This window comes from Antedon bifida, chromosome 6, assembly GCF_963402885.1.
Source record: "Antedon bifida chromosome 6, ecAntBifi1.1, whole genome shotgun sequence".
In the NCBI taxonomy this organism is placed as follows: domain Eukaryota; kingdom Metazoa; phylum Echinodermata; class Crinoidea; order Comatulida; family Antedonidae; genus Antedon; species Antedon bifida.
The window spans coordinates 4,102,764-4,119,988 of NC_136231.1; the positions used below are offsets into that span (position 1 = coordinate 4,102,764).

The 17,225-nt window shown below is 32.0% G+C and overlaps 1 protein-coding gene and 5 non-coding genes across 7 annotated transcripts in view; all 6 read right to left on the reverse strand.

Moving 5' to 3' along the window:
* Positions 1–12,619, reverse strand: part of LOC144844313 (phosphatidylinositol 3,4,5-trisphosphate 3-phosphatase and dual-specificity protein phosphatase PTEN-like) — a 44,570-nt gene extending 31,951 nt beyond the window's left edge. For both annotated transcript variants that reach the window (XR_013612417.1, XM_078701159.1), the window contains exons 1-3: positions 12,196–12,619; positions 1,328–1,412; positions 976–1,020 (exon numbers count right to left, since the gene is read on the reverse strand). Coding sequence is in view for 1 of the 2 variants with exons in the window: in XM_078701159.1 (XP_078557285.1) it covers positions 976–1,020; positions 1,328–1,412; positions 12,196–12,283 (218 nt within the window). In the remaining variant the exon portion in view is untranslated. The remainder of the gene's footprint in view (positions 1–975; positions 1,021–1,327; positions 1,413–12,195) is intronic.
* Positions 12,620–14,946: 2,327 nt separating this feature from the next.
* On the reverse strand, positions 14,947–15,020 carry Trnan-guu (transfer RNA asparagine (anticodon GUU)). Its single transcript has one exon. It is a non-coding gene; the product is annotated as a tRNA-Asn (tRNA).
* Positions 15,021–15,099: 79 nt separating this feature from the next.
* Trnan-guu (transfer RNA asparagine (anticodon GUU)) lies at positions 15,100–15,173 on the reverse strand. Its single transcript has one exon. It is a non-coding gene; the product is annotated as a tRNA-Asn (tRNA).
* A 79-nt stretch (positions 15,174–15,252) lies between these two features.
* Positions 15,253–15,326, reverse strand: Trnan-guu (transfer RNA asparagine (anticodon GUU)). The gene has a single exon. It is a non-coding gene; the product is annotated as a tRNA-Asn (tRNA).
* An 80-nt stretch (positions 15,327–15,406) lies between these two features.
* Positions 15,407–15,480, reverse strand: Trnan-guu (transfer RNA asparagine (anticodon GUU)). Its single transcript has one exon. It is a non-coding gene; the product is annotated as a tRNA-Asn (tRNA).
* A 79-nt stretch (positions 15,481–15,559) lies between these two features.
* Trnan-guu (transfer RNA asparagine (anticodon GUU)) lies at positions 15,560–15,633 on the reverse strand. Its single transcript has one exon. It is a non-coding gene; the product is annotated as a tRNA-Asn (tRNA).
* Between the last annotated feature and the right edge of the window lie 1,592 nt (positions 15,634–17,225).

The window sequence follows — 17,225 nt, forward strand, 5'->3', positions numbered from 1 at the left end:
CACAACCAATGCCCTATATCATCTGAACCAACCAATGATACAATATTTATACATTAAACTAATATAATATCTAACATTTAACAAAAGCAAGTATTTGCCAACTGGTAGCACATGATGTCCAAATATTTGGAGATAGATATGGTACACTAATAAGGTTCAACATGACAATACAGGAGTAAAGTATTAAATGAAATAACCAAACAGCAAAGGACATTCAGTACAAACCATAATTCAATAAAAGTATTCAATAGGGAAGATTAGAAAGAAGATTATTATACAGTAACCTCCTTTTCATATAATTATTGAACATTCTAGATACAAGATACAAGTCAACTTTATTTTCAAAATCTTAAAATTTTAAGATATGTGTTGTACCTTAGTAGAATCATTAAATAATACAAAGTGATAAATATTTTTAAATGATAATACAAGTTATTATCTTTTAAAGTTTTGATTAAATAAATTGCAGCATGCCAGGTACAGTGATGAAAATCTGAAACGGTTTGTGGAAATCTTACAATTTTGAGATATGTTTTGTACCTAATAGTAGAATTATTAAATAATACAAAGTGATAAATATTTAAATAAATGATAATACAAGTTACTATATTTTTAAGTTTTGATTAAATAAATTGCATGCCATGTACAGTGTTGAAAATCTGAAATGGTTTCAAAATCTTACAATTTTGAGATATGTTTTGTACCTTAGTAGAATTATTAAATAATACAAAGTGATAAATATTTAAATAAATTATAATACAAGTTACTATATTTTTAAGTTTTGATTAAATAAATTGCATGCCATGTACAGTGTTGAAAATCTGAAACGGTTTGTGGAAATAATACGATAATATAATATACAAAGAATTTTATTACTGTAGCCCAACTAAATTTTTAATTTTGGAGCCGCAAGTCTGTATCACTTAAATATCAATAAATATTATAAATAATAAAAAAAATTGATAAAATACTTACAGATTGTAAACTTTATAATGATCTTTATGGTTTCCATCTAAAAATCTGAAATTAAAATTAACAAAATCTCAAAAAATTGTTGTAATTAATCAAATTTGACATGTGTAACTACAGTATCATGTTTATAGGCCTACATTATTTTAAAGGTTTTTTGAAGGCTTTTTTAATTGGTAGGTAATTATATTGTTTGGTGGGTTTCAATCGGTAGTTTGAATGCTAGGCATCGTACAAATGAAACCATTCTTTTTTGGTATTTAAGTGGTCCAATAACGAAATTTGAAATTTCAATAAAACTAGTGGTGCATTTTTTGACCAACATGAATAAATTTGTAAAGTGAAATGGCTGACTTACTTGACTACAGCATCCATATCATTCCTGTACACCCTTTCTAATCGTTCAGCGGGGAATCCCATTGCAATAATATTTGGACAAATATCTAGATATTTAATTAAGGTTAAACAATGTTCATTTAATTATTCTTTAATCTTTTTTTTAAATATAAACACATAAAATTGGGGAGAGAAATGCCAAAAAGCATATTTGACTGGTCGAGCTCCTCAAATTATTTGAAAAAGATCACATTTCTCGGATAGGAAACAGTCTAAATCTAAGGATCTACTATAGATCTCCTCAAAACAGACCAGTTACTTATGCCTAAAAAAAATTGTTTCTCTCGTTATCTTAGTTTCTACTAAAATGCAATAACTGATTTTACTATCAAGTGAATACACCATTTTCTTTGCAGCAGAAATAGGTCAACTAAAAAAAATGATTGACATTCTAGAAATGATGGATAAAAGATACCCAATTGGTTAAAATGCTGCTTTTAGTTGCAACACGCAACACTTTTGTTTGACCTTGGAGGTGAAACCAATAAATGACATTTTTAGACCACAAAACATACACACACATTAGAGTACTTTAGTCTTTGGAAAGTAAAAAAATAAATAAAAATATAACTCAATACAACAACAAAATGTTTGTAGCCAGACATACAGTATCCTTGGAATAATCAATAAAATACTGTAATAACACATTAATAATACCTATTGTAATAAATTTATACTTTCTAGACAAAATATATTTTTATTGGCTTTTATGAACTTAAACATAGTCCAGATAACTTTAAAAAGAATGCGATTGTATTTTTTTTAAACAAATAAATTAATTAAAATACATGTCACAAAAATTTAATAAAGCTCTGTCTACACGCGACTATCAAACTTTATGTGACAAAAAAAATGTGATGTGCTCATATATGGACATGATGATGTCATATCACTACCATATTTGGGTATACAGTATCACTACGATTATACGGGCAAATCACACTTTTTTGTCATAGTTTGATAGAGTAGACAGAGCTTTAGATGATAAAATTATTTTCATTCACTTTTCAAGATATAGATACCTATGTCAGTATAACAACCTGAGTACACTAGATTCTTGTCATTTGATGGAGGATTGTGGGTCACATAAAATTCAATAACTACTCCATTGAACTCTTACATCATCAAGAGTGCAATTATTTAGTTATGTGCAATTCGCATTCATTCTTGTTACACAATGAGCAACCAAACAAGGCTACTTTCACACAAAAAATTAAACGTTTATCCGGTACAGTTTAGTTTTCGTGAACAACTGACTAGATTAAAGGATGATCCAGTTTCCTTGTGCCAGTAGCATGTTCAGGGTGCTTTTACCAATTTGCAAACACAACATAAGGTACTAAAAGGCATTTATCATAAATCCAGTGTGTGTGCCAAACACAAGAATATAGGGTGCCATTAGTACAACTTTACACAAATGCATAATTTTTTCATATTAACCCAAATTTGAAAGTGGATCTGATTTTTAGTAGTTTTTTCTTGTCAGATATAAAAATATAGATCTTCAATACAAAATTGAGGACATATTGCAAATTGTATACCACTACACTCGGAAAGGAATGCATTTACAAGATGAACAATGATTTTATATAAAATATAATATATTTTTGACACTTTTCTGCCTTTTCAAACTACAATAAATATTACTACTAAAAACAACACATGTTTCACAAATTATACAATTCCTATTTCACCATAGTTAGTATCTATATAAACTTTGGCATGGATTAAATCTCTCATCTTTCCATTCCATATTTAGTCATTAACATTCCATATATGGAAGTTTAGATTATTAGGAAGAGATTGTAAAGAAGATCAGCAAATGGATCAGTTTCTCCCAAAGGTCTACTACGAAAGAATTAACATAAATACCACTATATTGATGACTGATGACCCAGGTTACGGTCATGGGTCACCATATTCAGCTTGTGAGTACAGTATTCAACGTTTTACAATTATAATATTCAATATACAATTTAATAATTTGTATTACAAGCTGGTAACTAACTGTATTTGGTATCATTTTGTATAATTTTTTTTTAATCCACACTTATTTATGTTGTTAAAATTAATATTATGATAAAATACATTTAAAAATTGAAAAAAATTCATATGTTTAAAGATGGCATTGTACAAACTTTTGGTTTTCTACACTAGATTACAATGGTGCCAACATGAATATACAATTCAAGCGAAAAAATTGTTTATACATGTACAGTACACGTACCAGTCGACTACAAGCATGCATGCCAGTCAACTACAACCACATTCATTCAAATCGCAAAGTCCCTATTTACTTCAATAATTGACAGTGTCCCCTCACATGTAAATAGCGTCCCCTCACGCCTGGCCTTTATGAAAAATACAGTCCGAAACCAACCCCCAAATTTCAGATGTTGATATGTAATGTATGTACTATTAGTACGCCATACAGAAATCAACTTCTAACCTATTTATGGATGTACTGTACTTTGGTGAAGATCTATTTTATAATCAAAATGCTAATTAGAAATATGTTCCTAATTTGTGAACTGTTGATTTATGAATATAATAGACATAGCTTCCTTGTAGTGAAGTGTAAGTAAAGGAAGTATTTAACATTGTTACAGAATTAAGTGTTTTCTTTTCATGACAATGGCTATTGTCAAAAGCATAGAATTGTCTGTGCATAAACAGGGAAACCTACAGAGTTCCTTAAAAAAATAGGAAATACCAACAAAAAAAGACAAAGACAACTTTATGACAAGTAAATGGAAATACCAGTATCTCTAGTCTAAATTTATATGAATATGAAATTGCCAAATAAATGCTAGTATTACAGTAGCCCTCTTGATGCCACTATGAATTACTGTAAAACTGGAGGTCATGTGTACACCCAGTTCATCTTTTGGACGAGTACAGTAGGGAGTTATCCCGGTATACTGGTCTATCTTAGCCCCTGTTATGGACAGACAAATGAGCACCGTTGGTGGCAGCTGTACGACACGAAGAGACCGACCTTTCGGGGACCCTTCCGGGAGAAGAAGGTTATATGTGTCATTCACAATTCAGCCCAGTAGGTTATTCCCCCACATTTACATTTTAATAGGAGTGTTTCAAAGGTGTTCTACAGTATACATATAGTGTAAATGCAAGGACATGTATTGTAATGCAGTGTTATAAGCATAGTGCATAATAATGTGATTGAACAATAATATTATAAAAACAAAGTAAATGTGTTCCTGATAAAAAAAATTATTTTTACATTATACAGTAGTTATGGAAAATATTGGACATACTATACAATGATAACATGATCAGTAATACAGTAGTTCAAGCTGTTGTTTTATTTTGAATCTATTCAGCTCTAAAGCTAAATTTATTCCATCAGGAATGCTTGATGGCACCACTACTGATCCTGTGAAATACTATCGCTAATATAATGGATCAGAACTAGTAATAAACACTATTTGTGCTAATGTAATGTATGTTATGTTATTGTACACACAGAATGAATCAAATAATAATATACAAACTACACAATATTCACATTAGTTTTTAATGCTGCATACTTATTTCTAATTTTTAAGAAAAACAATTTTATGTTTTTTATTTTATAATTGTTATGCATTTATTTAAACATGCAACTCTACTGTACGTCAAGAATCAAAACTGAATCATCTACAAAATGTTCAGTATATCTATCTAAAGTGTATATATCTATTTAAATCCACTATATTTTATGATAGCAAAACATCTAATGGTAGAGTAGATAGAGTGGATAGGCGTGCCTATTTATTTGCCCATTACATTTTAGGATAGTAAAACGCATCTAAATTTGTCAGTATGGTAGGGTAGACATTAAGGTGTGCCTAGTATACTTTCGTTGTCAACCACAATTTAGATCTCAGTAATATAACGCCTATCGTGCTAAACACATCTGTTTCCTGTTGCTCGTCCAATCAAAACGGTTTCTTCGCCTCATTGGTAAAACTCATTGTACTAAGTGTTCTTCTTACACCTAACAAAAAAGGACATGATACAATATATGATATTGTACCATGGCCTTAGGAATTATAAGATGAAATTTATTTAAAATATTTGCATTTAGAAAGATTACAGCAATTAACTGTCATCAAAATTGTGTAATTATGAAAATGGCCTTATGAATCGTTGATTACGATGTAATTGTAATGAACACAACACAACATGAATTTACTGCAGTTAGTAGTCACCAATAATTGCCTACACAAAAGTGCATTATGAAGGCCCAACAACAATGAGATTAATTTGTTGAAATTGTTTCTTATGGGAATTTAACAGGACAGTTTTAATGGAGTGTGCTTATTTATACAGTAGTCATTTATCTGATGCTCTCTATCTTGTTTAAAAGTCTATTTATGTATTATACTGTAATAATACACCTGTACTATCTTATTGGTTAATTTCATATCACATGTAGTTCATTATTAGTTCTACTGCACGGTAAAGCTCTATTTAATGGTTCTATTTGCATGTTCAGTTTTTTTGTAACATTTTGAGAATTTTTTTCAAGGTTGGCAACTGTTGCACGTTCGAAAAACTATGAACTTTATAACTGTCAAAATTCAAAATATTCTCCATATTCAACTCATAAACATTCATTATATTGTATACTAAAAAATGTCTAGACAAATAAAGTAAAATATACAGTTTACATAAATGTATACTATTTGCTATTAGCACAAAAGGATTCAATGATTTGCACATTTACCAGGCCTTGTCTTTTAAGACGAGTGCGTGCGATCACTGACCTAACACACTCCTAAAATGTCCTTGAGGAGTGCGATTTACAACACGCTTAAATTTGGTAAACTTCTACACACCAAAATACAAACAGCACACCTACAGAACCCCTGAATGTGAGGAGTGCAATTTGAAGCACACCTATAATTTTCAAAAGACAAGGCCTGATTTACCATACAAGCTCACAGAGGATTACTTTTGTCCGCAGTCTTTGGTGATTATTTAACAAAACCATTAATATATATCTTTAAAAAAATGCTTAGACAAATAAACAGTAAATAACTGTATAGGCGGCGCCTACACTAGAACAAAAATGTATACTGTTTGGAATTAGTGAAATGTTCCACAATTAATATACAAGCTCATGGGGAAATTACATTTGTCCGCCTTTGGTGATTATTTAAACAAAACCATGATTACTCTATATATGGCCTTTAGTTATTTTTTTAACGAAACAATGATTCCTATCTTTGAAAAAATGTTCAGACAAATAAACAAACAGTACATAACTGTATACACTAGAACAAAAATGTATACTGTGTGTAGTTATTGCAACGTTATGCAATATCAAGCTGACAGGGGATATTACATTGTTCGCAGCCTTTGGTGATTATTCAACAAAACCATGATTCTATTTTTCAAAAAATGTTCAGAAAAATAAATAGTAAATAACTGTATACACTATAGAACAAAAAGTTATACTTTGTGGAATTAGTGGAACATTCCGCAATTAGTATACAAACATATATAGGATATTACACTGGTTTATAGCCTTTGGTAATTTTTTTCTTTCAAAAAAAGTTCAGACAAATATTAAACAGTAAATAACTTTTGAACATAAATTTATACTGTTTGTACAAAGTGCAAAATGATGCAGCGTTGCACGTTTAACATACACAAGCTCACAGATGATATTACATTTGTTCTCAGCCTTTGGTTATTCTTTTAACGAAACATGATTCCATCTTTCAATGGTCATTGGTATACGGATGTGAAAGAAATGCAACTCATTGAAGGACGATTTGAAATGTTTGAACATCACGACCTAGTTTCAGTCTTGGTGGTTCCAAGGTCAATGTTACAGACACACATGAATGCTTTGTTCTTATATATTGATAACTCAACAATGCTATAACAATCAAGTTTGAGTATGCTACTAAACCAACTCTTTGTGTACTTTGTTTATAAAAGAAAATTAAGAAAGTCAAGATTTAACCCTACAGTATGTAATCATACTCTTATGATATTTGTTAGATTAAACATGCCACTTTCATTAATTTTTAATTTTGTACTTTACTATATTACTGTACAACGTTAAATAATGTTTTGATTTAGCTTTTTGCATATCCATTGAGATACAATCACCGATGTAATTTTTTTAGTAATTTACCTTTTTTTAAATTTAATAAACACATGTGCATTTTCAAACACAATCCATCATCATTAATATAATGGAAAATTCATAGAATAAACAGATACATACCATTCTTAATAAGAATATTGAATTATTTATGAAAATGTACTAATTTTATAATAAGTGCCTTTTACCTAGAGCTGTGAGAGATGGCAATATTGTGGTAATTGTCAAACTACGATTTACTGTGTTAAACCAGTGTCCAAGGTTTTCATTACTGGTCTGCTAAAAAAAAAAGGACAATTTTTTTATATTTTTCTGTTTCATTTGTTGGGATCTATTTAACACAGGAAATGGTAAAAAAATTACTGGCTGCAATTTGTGTGTATAGCTCTATCAAACTTTATGTGACAAAAAATGTGATGTGCTCATATACTGTATGAACATGATAATGTCATATCACTACCATATTTAAGCTTATCACTACCATATTTAAGCTTATCACTACCATATTTGGGCACATCACACTTTTTTTGTCAAAATAGTTTGATAGTGTAGACAGAGCTTTAGGAGACTGGCAATGTAACATTGAATTGCTTAACGCAATGTTTCTACAATTTCAGGTTTTTAAAACTCAACCAAATCTTAAAATGTTTCTATGTACAAAGGAAGAAATTTTAGTCATGTGCCCATTTCCACGATTGATGGTACTACTGTACAGTACATGGTTCGCTTTTTGTAAACAATTTGAAGTTGTTGTGAAACGCAATACTGTAGGCCTGCAAATTAGGAGTGTGTTTACTGTTACATGAGTGATCGCACTCCCACACCTGAGCAATGCCTAGTGCAATGTCATGCTTTGCTCTCAGCGAACAAAATCAGAGCGTCATATTTTTGCCTTTGACAGTTGTTTTCAAGATGGAATTATTAAAAAAAGGGATGGGATTTAAAAATTGAACACATACAAGTTTACTCTAGAACACTGCGTTAAAAACAAATAATATTTTTAACCGTTGAATGCCTGACTGTTCTATAGAATCAACCAGTCAATCTTTTAGCTGATGAAAATATTCTACCATTCAGCTCATAAACATTCATTATTTGTATACCGTGAACTAATCTATGACTGTAGTTTAGTGCTTTCTGTATACAGTACTACTAAATGTAATTAAAACTATTGAATGAAAATCTAAAATTGTACCTCTTACTTATGCTTCAAATATTATACGCACAAAAGGCAGAAACCAATTTGCAGGTAACTAAACAATAGATTAGAATTATGAGAAAAAAGTAATTGCCTGCATTTTTGCTCATTGTGTTTTTACTTAATGAGAAGAGGTTGGTAAGTTGTTTCTTGAATGGATTATTGAGGTAGTAGAGTAGAATGTGAAAATAAATTATGGATGACCGGATGAACGTGTATTGTGAGGTAGACTATTTAGTGATGTCATACATGTACGTTTGTTTCCTCCTTATATGGATGAATAAACATCAGCAAAAAGAAGTTCAGTTGCTCTCTTACGTTCATGACGTACCGAATAAGAAAGAACAAAAAATGATTACAAACCAACTGTATTCGTTTTTTTGCATAGGAAGTAAAAAGTATGCATTAAAATGTATGAATTCCTTTCTACGAAAGGTATCTACAGTTTCTTTTTATGCTACACAGTAAAGTATACATTACTATTACTTCAGACTTAATGTAGAAACGATATTTTTATTATCAAAAATTGAAACATTAAAAAAGTAACTCGTCAAATAATAATTTTGCACTACATTCTAGATACAGTAGAATAGGCATTAACCTAATTGAGTGAATACATAAATTCAATATACAGTATGAATACTACCAGTACTTTTTACCACAATTTAAGCTAAGGAACTTAAAGTAAGCACAGTATTTTCATTAAACAATTTGAATTAGCAATGAAATATTTTATTTATTTATTTTGAATTGAAATATTTTATAGTACTGGGCGACCTCTTGATTCAAAGACTTGTCTCCCAGAAGGGCCAGTTATGATCAGTGGCTGTGACGTACTAGTACACTGCGATAACCCCTACTACTCGTCTCAAAAGATGTACTAGGTTCTTTAAAGTGCACATGAGCTAGATGTCTACACTGGACCTACATTTTATAGTTCTTATCCGAGAAGACTGGTTCTACCATCAAAACCATGGAGCAAGTGAGCCTCGAACCCTTGCCGATGTTATGGCTACGTAATTACAATTCCACTGTTTTAACTGCTCGGCCACTCACTGCTTTGGAGTAGAAACACAAAGTGTGTATTGTGTGTTTGGCTATACCATTATATAAATGCGTAGAGGATACCCAGAGAACATTTTCATCATTACAAGTTGGTATTATATGTAGTAGTTCTGCAAAAAAACTGTGAATCACCTAAAACCCATAGTGTTAATAAGGTTAACTATAAATAATGTCTGTATCATATTCCCTTCAGTTTTCTTTTCAGTAAATACACCCTTGGAAAGTTGACTCATGGAAAACCTTCTTGGCTCAAAAAAAGTTTGGAACTTTGCCGGTGTCAAAAAAAGTCATCATTTCAAAGATACTGTATGATTCAGAGGTACTGAAAAATACGTCATTCAAAATGATATTACAGCAGCAACTAGAATGTTAGAAATTCCTTTAAATAATAAATTGAATTTAATTTTAGATTTGGTAGCAATTTTTAAAAATCGGAAAACTTGGCATGACCAAAGAAAGTCTGCATTTTATAATGGAATTGAGAATTGACAGTTTTGAGCTTTGGAATATTCTGGTATTGTGAGACCCTGCTTAAATTAAAATAATATATGGATTGTTTTTATTTAAGCTTTTATTTAGTAGAACAACCTTCAAACTACAGATCGCTTATCAATCATCATCAAAAATTTTTAGTTATTAACTAAGATCCTTTAAAAGATTACAGTATAATGTTATTCCAGTGGGCAGCAATGAGGGAAACCCCCTTATGGTCCATCAGCATCATTAGCAGAGTTCCTTTTATTAAGTAGTACACTATTATTTCCTGACATTGAATATTGTATTATATAGTTCATTAACCAAGTCATGAGTATATTACAGTAAATGCCAGACACAAATTTTAATTAACACTAGTTTACAACCTTTAGAAATGTTCAAATTCAACAGTCTAAAGGTCATACCTTCACATCTCATTTTTTCAGCTGACAAAATAAAATTGACTTGTTCAATATTTGTTTCCTATATTATCATCAATACCAGTAACTATTTATTTGTGAATTAATGTAATAAAATTATAAAATGCATTTTGTCTCGTTTTAAGACAATTTATTAAAAATGAGCTGAACTTTCAAATATTATCATTACATACATACAGGCTTAATTACATAAAAACAACTTGATATTTTAAAGCATATTTATATATTTCAGGTAATCGTTATATTCTTTACTTCTATTAAGGTACTCTCACATGTGCTGAAGAAGGGCTACAGTAGTGTTGTTAAAATCTTTGCAATTCATTTCTGCCAGTTTTACTTTATCGTTTTGTTTAGCTTTTGCTTATTTTATTTGGATTCAACCACTGATACCTACAGCATTGTCATTTTTTCAGTAATTTGCCTTTGGATTTAATTAAATATTATTCATTTTGGCCATGCACCATATACACATCGTATGTCTTATCTGACTAATTTATGTAACTCTGCATATTTGTGATACATAATTAACAGTATAATTCGTCCAAATATTAAAACCATCATTTAAACTCTGCAAACCTCCAAAAAAACACAACAAACCCCATCGAACCAACATAAAAGTTAGTGAACCTACAGTAACAATTTTTAAATGAAAAAGCACTGATTTATATTTGCAATTTTACGATATTTAATGGAATATTTACCAAATTAATGGCAAATTAAACGTAATTATGATGGTACTAAAATCCTCATAAACTAATTACTAATAGATACTGATAGCAATACACACTACAGTACATATTCGGTACTAAAAATGTCTTTTCAATACAAATGTTAATAAATTGTAATGTTGCTGGTAAAATCCCTTTCTTTATTGAATTTGATAATGTACATAATTTACCTTATCTGAGGTATACTTTCATACCAGGATTTATTTATAAATGAAAAAATATTGAATAAAAAGTGACAAAAGCAGATGACATGTAAATGTTTTCTTTAAATTATTATTAAATAAAAACATTAATAAAATAATAAAACCATTAACAAATTTTTACAAATTTGTTTGACAAGCAATGTTACACGTTTGAACTTTATGACTTTCTCAAAAGGATGGGTACACTTCCTCATTGTTTTTTACTTTCTTTGTAAAACAATTGAAGAACTACCGAATTCAGGAAATAATGGTAAATAGGTCATCATATTATACAGCATGCAGCGCAGCAGAAGGTTGACTATGTAAATACTGATAACTACACTGAAGGCTGGGATGCAAATTGGATAGGCCTGGTTTAGTAGATCTGCATTTTACTAGTAGCCTACTGACTACACTAAAAAACATACAATCTAGGCCTACCCTTTAATTACCAGTTATTCTCTAGACTATCCTAGTAGCCCAGTCTTATTGTAGATCCAGCCTAGCTAATCATAGGCTAGACCTAGTAAACTAGGGCCGGCCTAGTGTCAGGTGGAATCATAACATATTCATGATTAATGGCCTAAAAGTTTTACTAAAATATTTCAAAAAAGGATACAAGTTAAATCCAAATCGAATTGTCCTTCCTTAAATCGTTGCTTGTTTTTGCTAACCATTCCCCGTATCACTCCCGCCATCGCCAGCATTGAGTTTCTACCGACAAAAATACACAATACACATTAAAACACGGAAGTAGGTTCTAGGCCACACACGGCCGGACGAAATACCGTATCAGAATCCCGTCCACACGGCTCCTCAGTTCACGAATGTACCACTGTAAAAACGATGCGGGCAACGAAAGAGGCCTAACATAACACACGATTTACTCAATACATGGCTGAGAAAATAAAACATTAAACGTTCCTTATGTTGGAAGATGACAGCATATATCCATTATTTATGATTGGCAACCAACATAATTTCTGAAATTCATATTTCTAATGATCTTTCCCGGGCAAATAATAATGGGAACTCCTTCCGCGACTCGCATACAACACTTTTTCTGAGACTTCCAAATTTCAGAATAGAATAATTGAAAGAGAGTCGCAACTCGCGAGCGCGAGTACGTAGCTAGCGACCTCCCTCGTTGGCCGTGAGATCCTTTGGTACTTTTTACATAGAATATTATATTAAAGGAGACACCTTCAACCCAACACAATTATTGTCCCCTATTGGGTTATCACTACCAAAAAAAACCGAAATTGTTAACAAATATACCAAATGAACACAACATTGAATTGAATAGAGAATAATTTAAACTTTGCTGCCAAGTTTTCCCAATAAAACTCTAAGTGTTCCGGTCCCCTTAATAGGGGTGTCTGAGTATGGGTTGGCCGTAGTGTTAATTGACCCTTGTTTCCTAGGAAAGTGAAGTGTTCTCATGTCCGCTGAAAGGAGGGGTTCTATTTTGGTCACTGTGTGATACAACATTACTAATCAGAAACTATGATTGTCACTTAGTCAGTGTTAAAAGTAATAATTACCTGTACTATACTTATATTTTCGGTTCATAGTAGGCTAATAGGCATTTTTTAACTTAGGACATATAGGCCTAAACTTTTTTGCTATCAATTACCCGGCGTATTTATTCGGATAAAAGCGCCCGAGGCGTTTCTTGTTCGCAGAGTTTTTAAGGGGCAGTTATTCGAGGGAGAAATTCATCCTGATTAAAACATACAACACAATTAATATCAAGAAGTGATAAAATACAGCAAAAAGTGTATCAAAATGATTCAGGTAGGTCATTGAAATGATTGTGTGTATTATGCATTTATTAAGCGTTTATTCCAAATGATGTTCTGTGTGGGGTGCGGGGAGGGGGTGGGAGCGTTTATGCGAGGAAAGGAGTTTATTCTTCAAAGCGGGGATTCGAATAAATACGGTATATGCCACGTATCTTTCGAAAGTTACATTCTGAAAGTTGTGACTCATTTAACATTTAGGATGCGGTATCTTATGTTCAATATATTTCTTTGTAAAAAGATAAATGTTGAATTTTCTTTTTTGTGAACCAAAATAACATTCAGAGGCGTAGGCTGTTTGATGACGAATTGTAAAAACGGACTACTATTAAAATAGAGCTGCTAGGTTCCCGGAAATTACCCATTCATAAATATGAATATGAGTCTTCAGTACCCCATCATGCTTAGGGCTAACCTAAGACAATTGTGAAAAATGGAGCTGCTATGTTCTCGGGAAAATGGCACCTATATTGAAATTCAATTCAATTCAAGGTTTTATTCAATAAAACGAAAATTTACATTGTAGCCAAAGGCTAAATTGTGTAAAATTTTACAAAATATTGCACATATAAAAAAATTATCACATAAAAAGAACATCTTATTTAAATATTATTAAGTCACTCCAACTCTAGCCCATGGTTGGGGCAGAGCAAAGACAATTTTGAAAATAAAGTCTCCAGGACCAGCCCTGGTGAGTGTTGCCAAAGTGCGAGCCAGTGAGGCATGCAATGCATGCGTCCGTGAAATTTAACAGTGTGGCATGTTGACCGCGAATGACAAGCTAACAATATACCATCTACACAGTCATGCACAACTCATTTGCATAACAACGCACGGCATGCCAAAATACGATGAGATATAAATTATCGTTTAAACACATAAGAGAATGATTAATTCCTTGTTTTTCTCCATACAGTACACACCAACTACCATAAACGCTTATTTATAACACATTACAATACAATATATCTTGCATGAATCGGACATTTCGCTACCAATGAAGCAACATTGATTAACAAAATCAAAATTTAACAGTGTGGCGTGTTAACCGCGAATGACTAACAATACCATCTTTCCCAGTACACCTGCACAACCATTGCATAAAAACGCACGGCATACCAAACCGTTTCGTACACCTGCGATGAATTCAAATTTCTTTTAAAATTGAGGGCGCCAAACATAACATTTACGAGATCGAATACAGGTTGAAAAAAAAAAATTAAATAACAAAAAGGATGTTAATGTGCTCTCCCTGCCTCAGCACTAAGGCCCTGCCACAGCCTTTTGGGGTCGTTTCCAGCACATCACCAGATGCATTGATGTTGTCGCCTCATGATGTGTGGTGGAAAGGGGGACGTATAATTCTGTGAACCCCAAACACAGTTGGTCGCATACCTTTAACTCTATTCCACCGATCAGCATGGGAATCGAACCCACGACATACGTGTTGTCAACACGACGCTCAGGCGAGTGAGCTAACTGGTCATTTTGATGTTAACAAGGTTAATAATAATATGTCTATTTATGAATAGAATATAAATATGAATAGAAACTGATTAAAACCATATCGTCCCTGGGTGGGCTTGAACCACCAACCTTTCGGTTAACAGCCGAACGCGCTAACCGATTGCGCCACAGAGACATATTGGTTAGAATGTTTTATGGTTTGGAATTTGTGAAATTTATATAAAAAATAAAATAGAAATTGAGTAAAACCATATCGTCCCTGGGTGGGCTTGAACCACCAAACTTTCGGTTAACAGCCGAACGCGCTAACCGATTGCGCCACAGAGACATATTGGTTAGAATCTTTTATGGTTTGGAATTTGTGAAATTTATATAAAAAATAAAATAGAAATTGAGTAAAACCATATCGTCCCTGGGTGGGCTTGAACCACCAACCTTTCGGTTAACAGCCGAACGCGCTAACCGATTGCGCCACAGAGACATATTGGTTAGAATGTTTTATGGTTTGGAATTTGTGAAATTGATATAAAAAAATAAAATAGAAATTGAGTAAAACCATATCGTCCCTGAGTGGGCTTGAACCACCAACCTTTCGGTTAACAGCCGAACGCGCTAACCGATTGCGCCACAGAGAAATATTGGTTAGAATGTTTTATGGTTTGGAATTTGTGAAATTTATATAAAAAATAAAATAGAAATTGAGTAAAACCATATCGTCCCTGGGTGGGCTTGAACCACCAACCTTTCGGTTAACAGCCGAACGCGCTAACCGATTGCGCCACAGACACATATTGGTTAGAATGTTTTATGGTTTGGAATTTGTGAAATTTATATAAAAAATAAAATAGAAATTGAGTAAAACCATATCGTCCCTGGGTGGGCTTGAACCACCAACCTTTCGGTTAACAGCCGAACGCGCTAACCGATTGCTCAACAGAGAAATATTGATTAAAATGTCTTATTGTTTGGAAGTTGTGAAATTTATATAAAAAATAAAATAAAAATTGAGTATATCAGGGACTCCCTGAGTATATATTTATGACATAATGATGAATTACGTAATACACGTATAAATAGACTATTATCAGCTGTTCAGCGTACCACTTTGTGGAGTAACGGGTAATGCTCAGCTTTGAGTGCTCTCAGCTCTAGATTGATTGGGTTCGAACCTCTACGGATTTTTATTTTTTTTAAATGGAAAATAATGAATATTGTTTTTCTTTTATTTTGAGGGTTGTAAATGTCAGGCCTAAATAAGTGGACCTTTTTTTTAAAAATCAGAAACAAAGTTGTATGGCATTCATTTTCCGATTAAATAGACTGCCATAAAAACCTCGAAAAGAAGCCCATGAGCTCCTTCATTTTTAGTAATCTTGAGTGGGCTTCTTTTCCACATGGAGTTCTTTTCGAGATTACTTTTGTAAACTAAAGAGGGGAGCTGCTAGGTTCCCGCCCGAAAAAATGTTTGATTTACATGATTTGAACAATCTTCTAATGTAAAGATTAACAATTCATCAACATTTAACAGTGTGGCGTGTTGACCGTGATTGACTAACATACCATCTTCCCCATAAAACACCTGCACAAACTCATTTGCATAACAACGCACGGTATACCAAACTGTTTAAAATAGAGCTGCAAGGTCCCCGGAAATACATCTATTATTTTACATTATTTGAAATTATATGAAACAAATTATATGATTCTGAATCTACACTAATATACGAACTTTGAGTGCCATATTAATTATGTGTATGTATGTCATGTATTACTTTTGAATTTAAAATGATTATGTACAATCGAAAATCCTGTGCACAGTGTACGTCTTTGTTTTTATACTTTTAAAAATAATATTATTAAATTCATATTTATATTGTATGCTGAAATGCTGTATGGAAATGTTACGTTAAAGATAGGCCTATATTATCCCCCAAAAATCATGAAAAATAAAGATTTCAGACTTTTAATAGGCCATTTTGGAGTTTTAATGAAGTTACTCAATTCCATAGAAAAAAGATGATTTCACTTATAAAAAACAAAATAAACAGTTAAATTTAACCAAAAACTCATTGCTTGACAGACAATTTGACTATTTGTTGCTTTAAATTACCTATAGTTTTTTCAGGTAAATAATTTTTATGCCGATCCAATTTGTTGTCAAAGTGAATAACTATTATGTGACATTAAAATAACATATTCAACAATAAAATGTGATTAGAAACTCCGAATCTGGACTACCTAGGCCTACTATTCACATAGTGAATACGTGGATAAGTTCTGGCGGCAGGGCAGTTGACACCAACAGCACTCCCATCCCCGATGGCCTCCTGAAAAACTAAAAACGAATTGTGTACGTTTTTAAACACCTTATTGGCCGCAA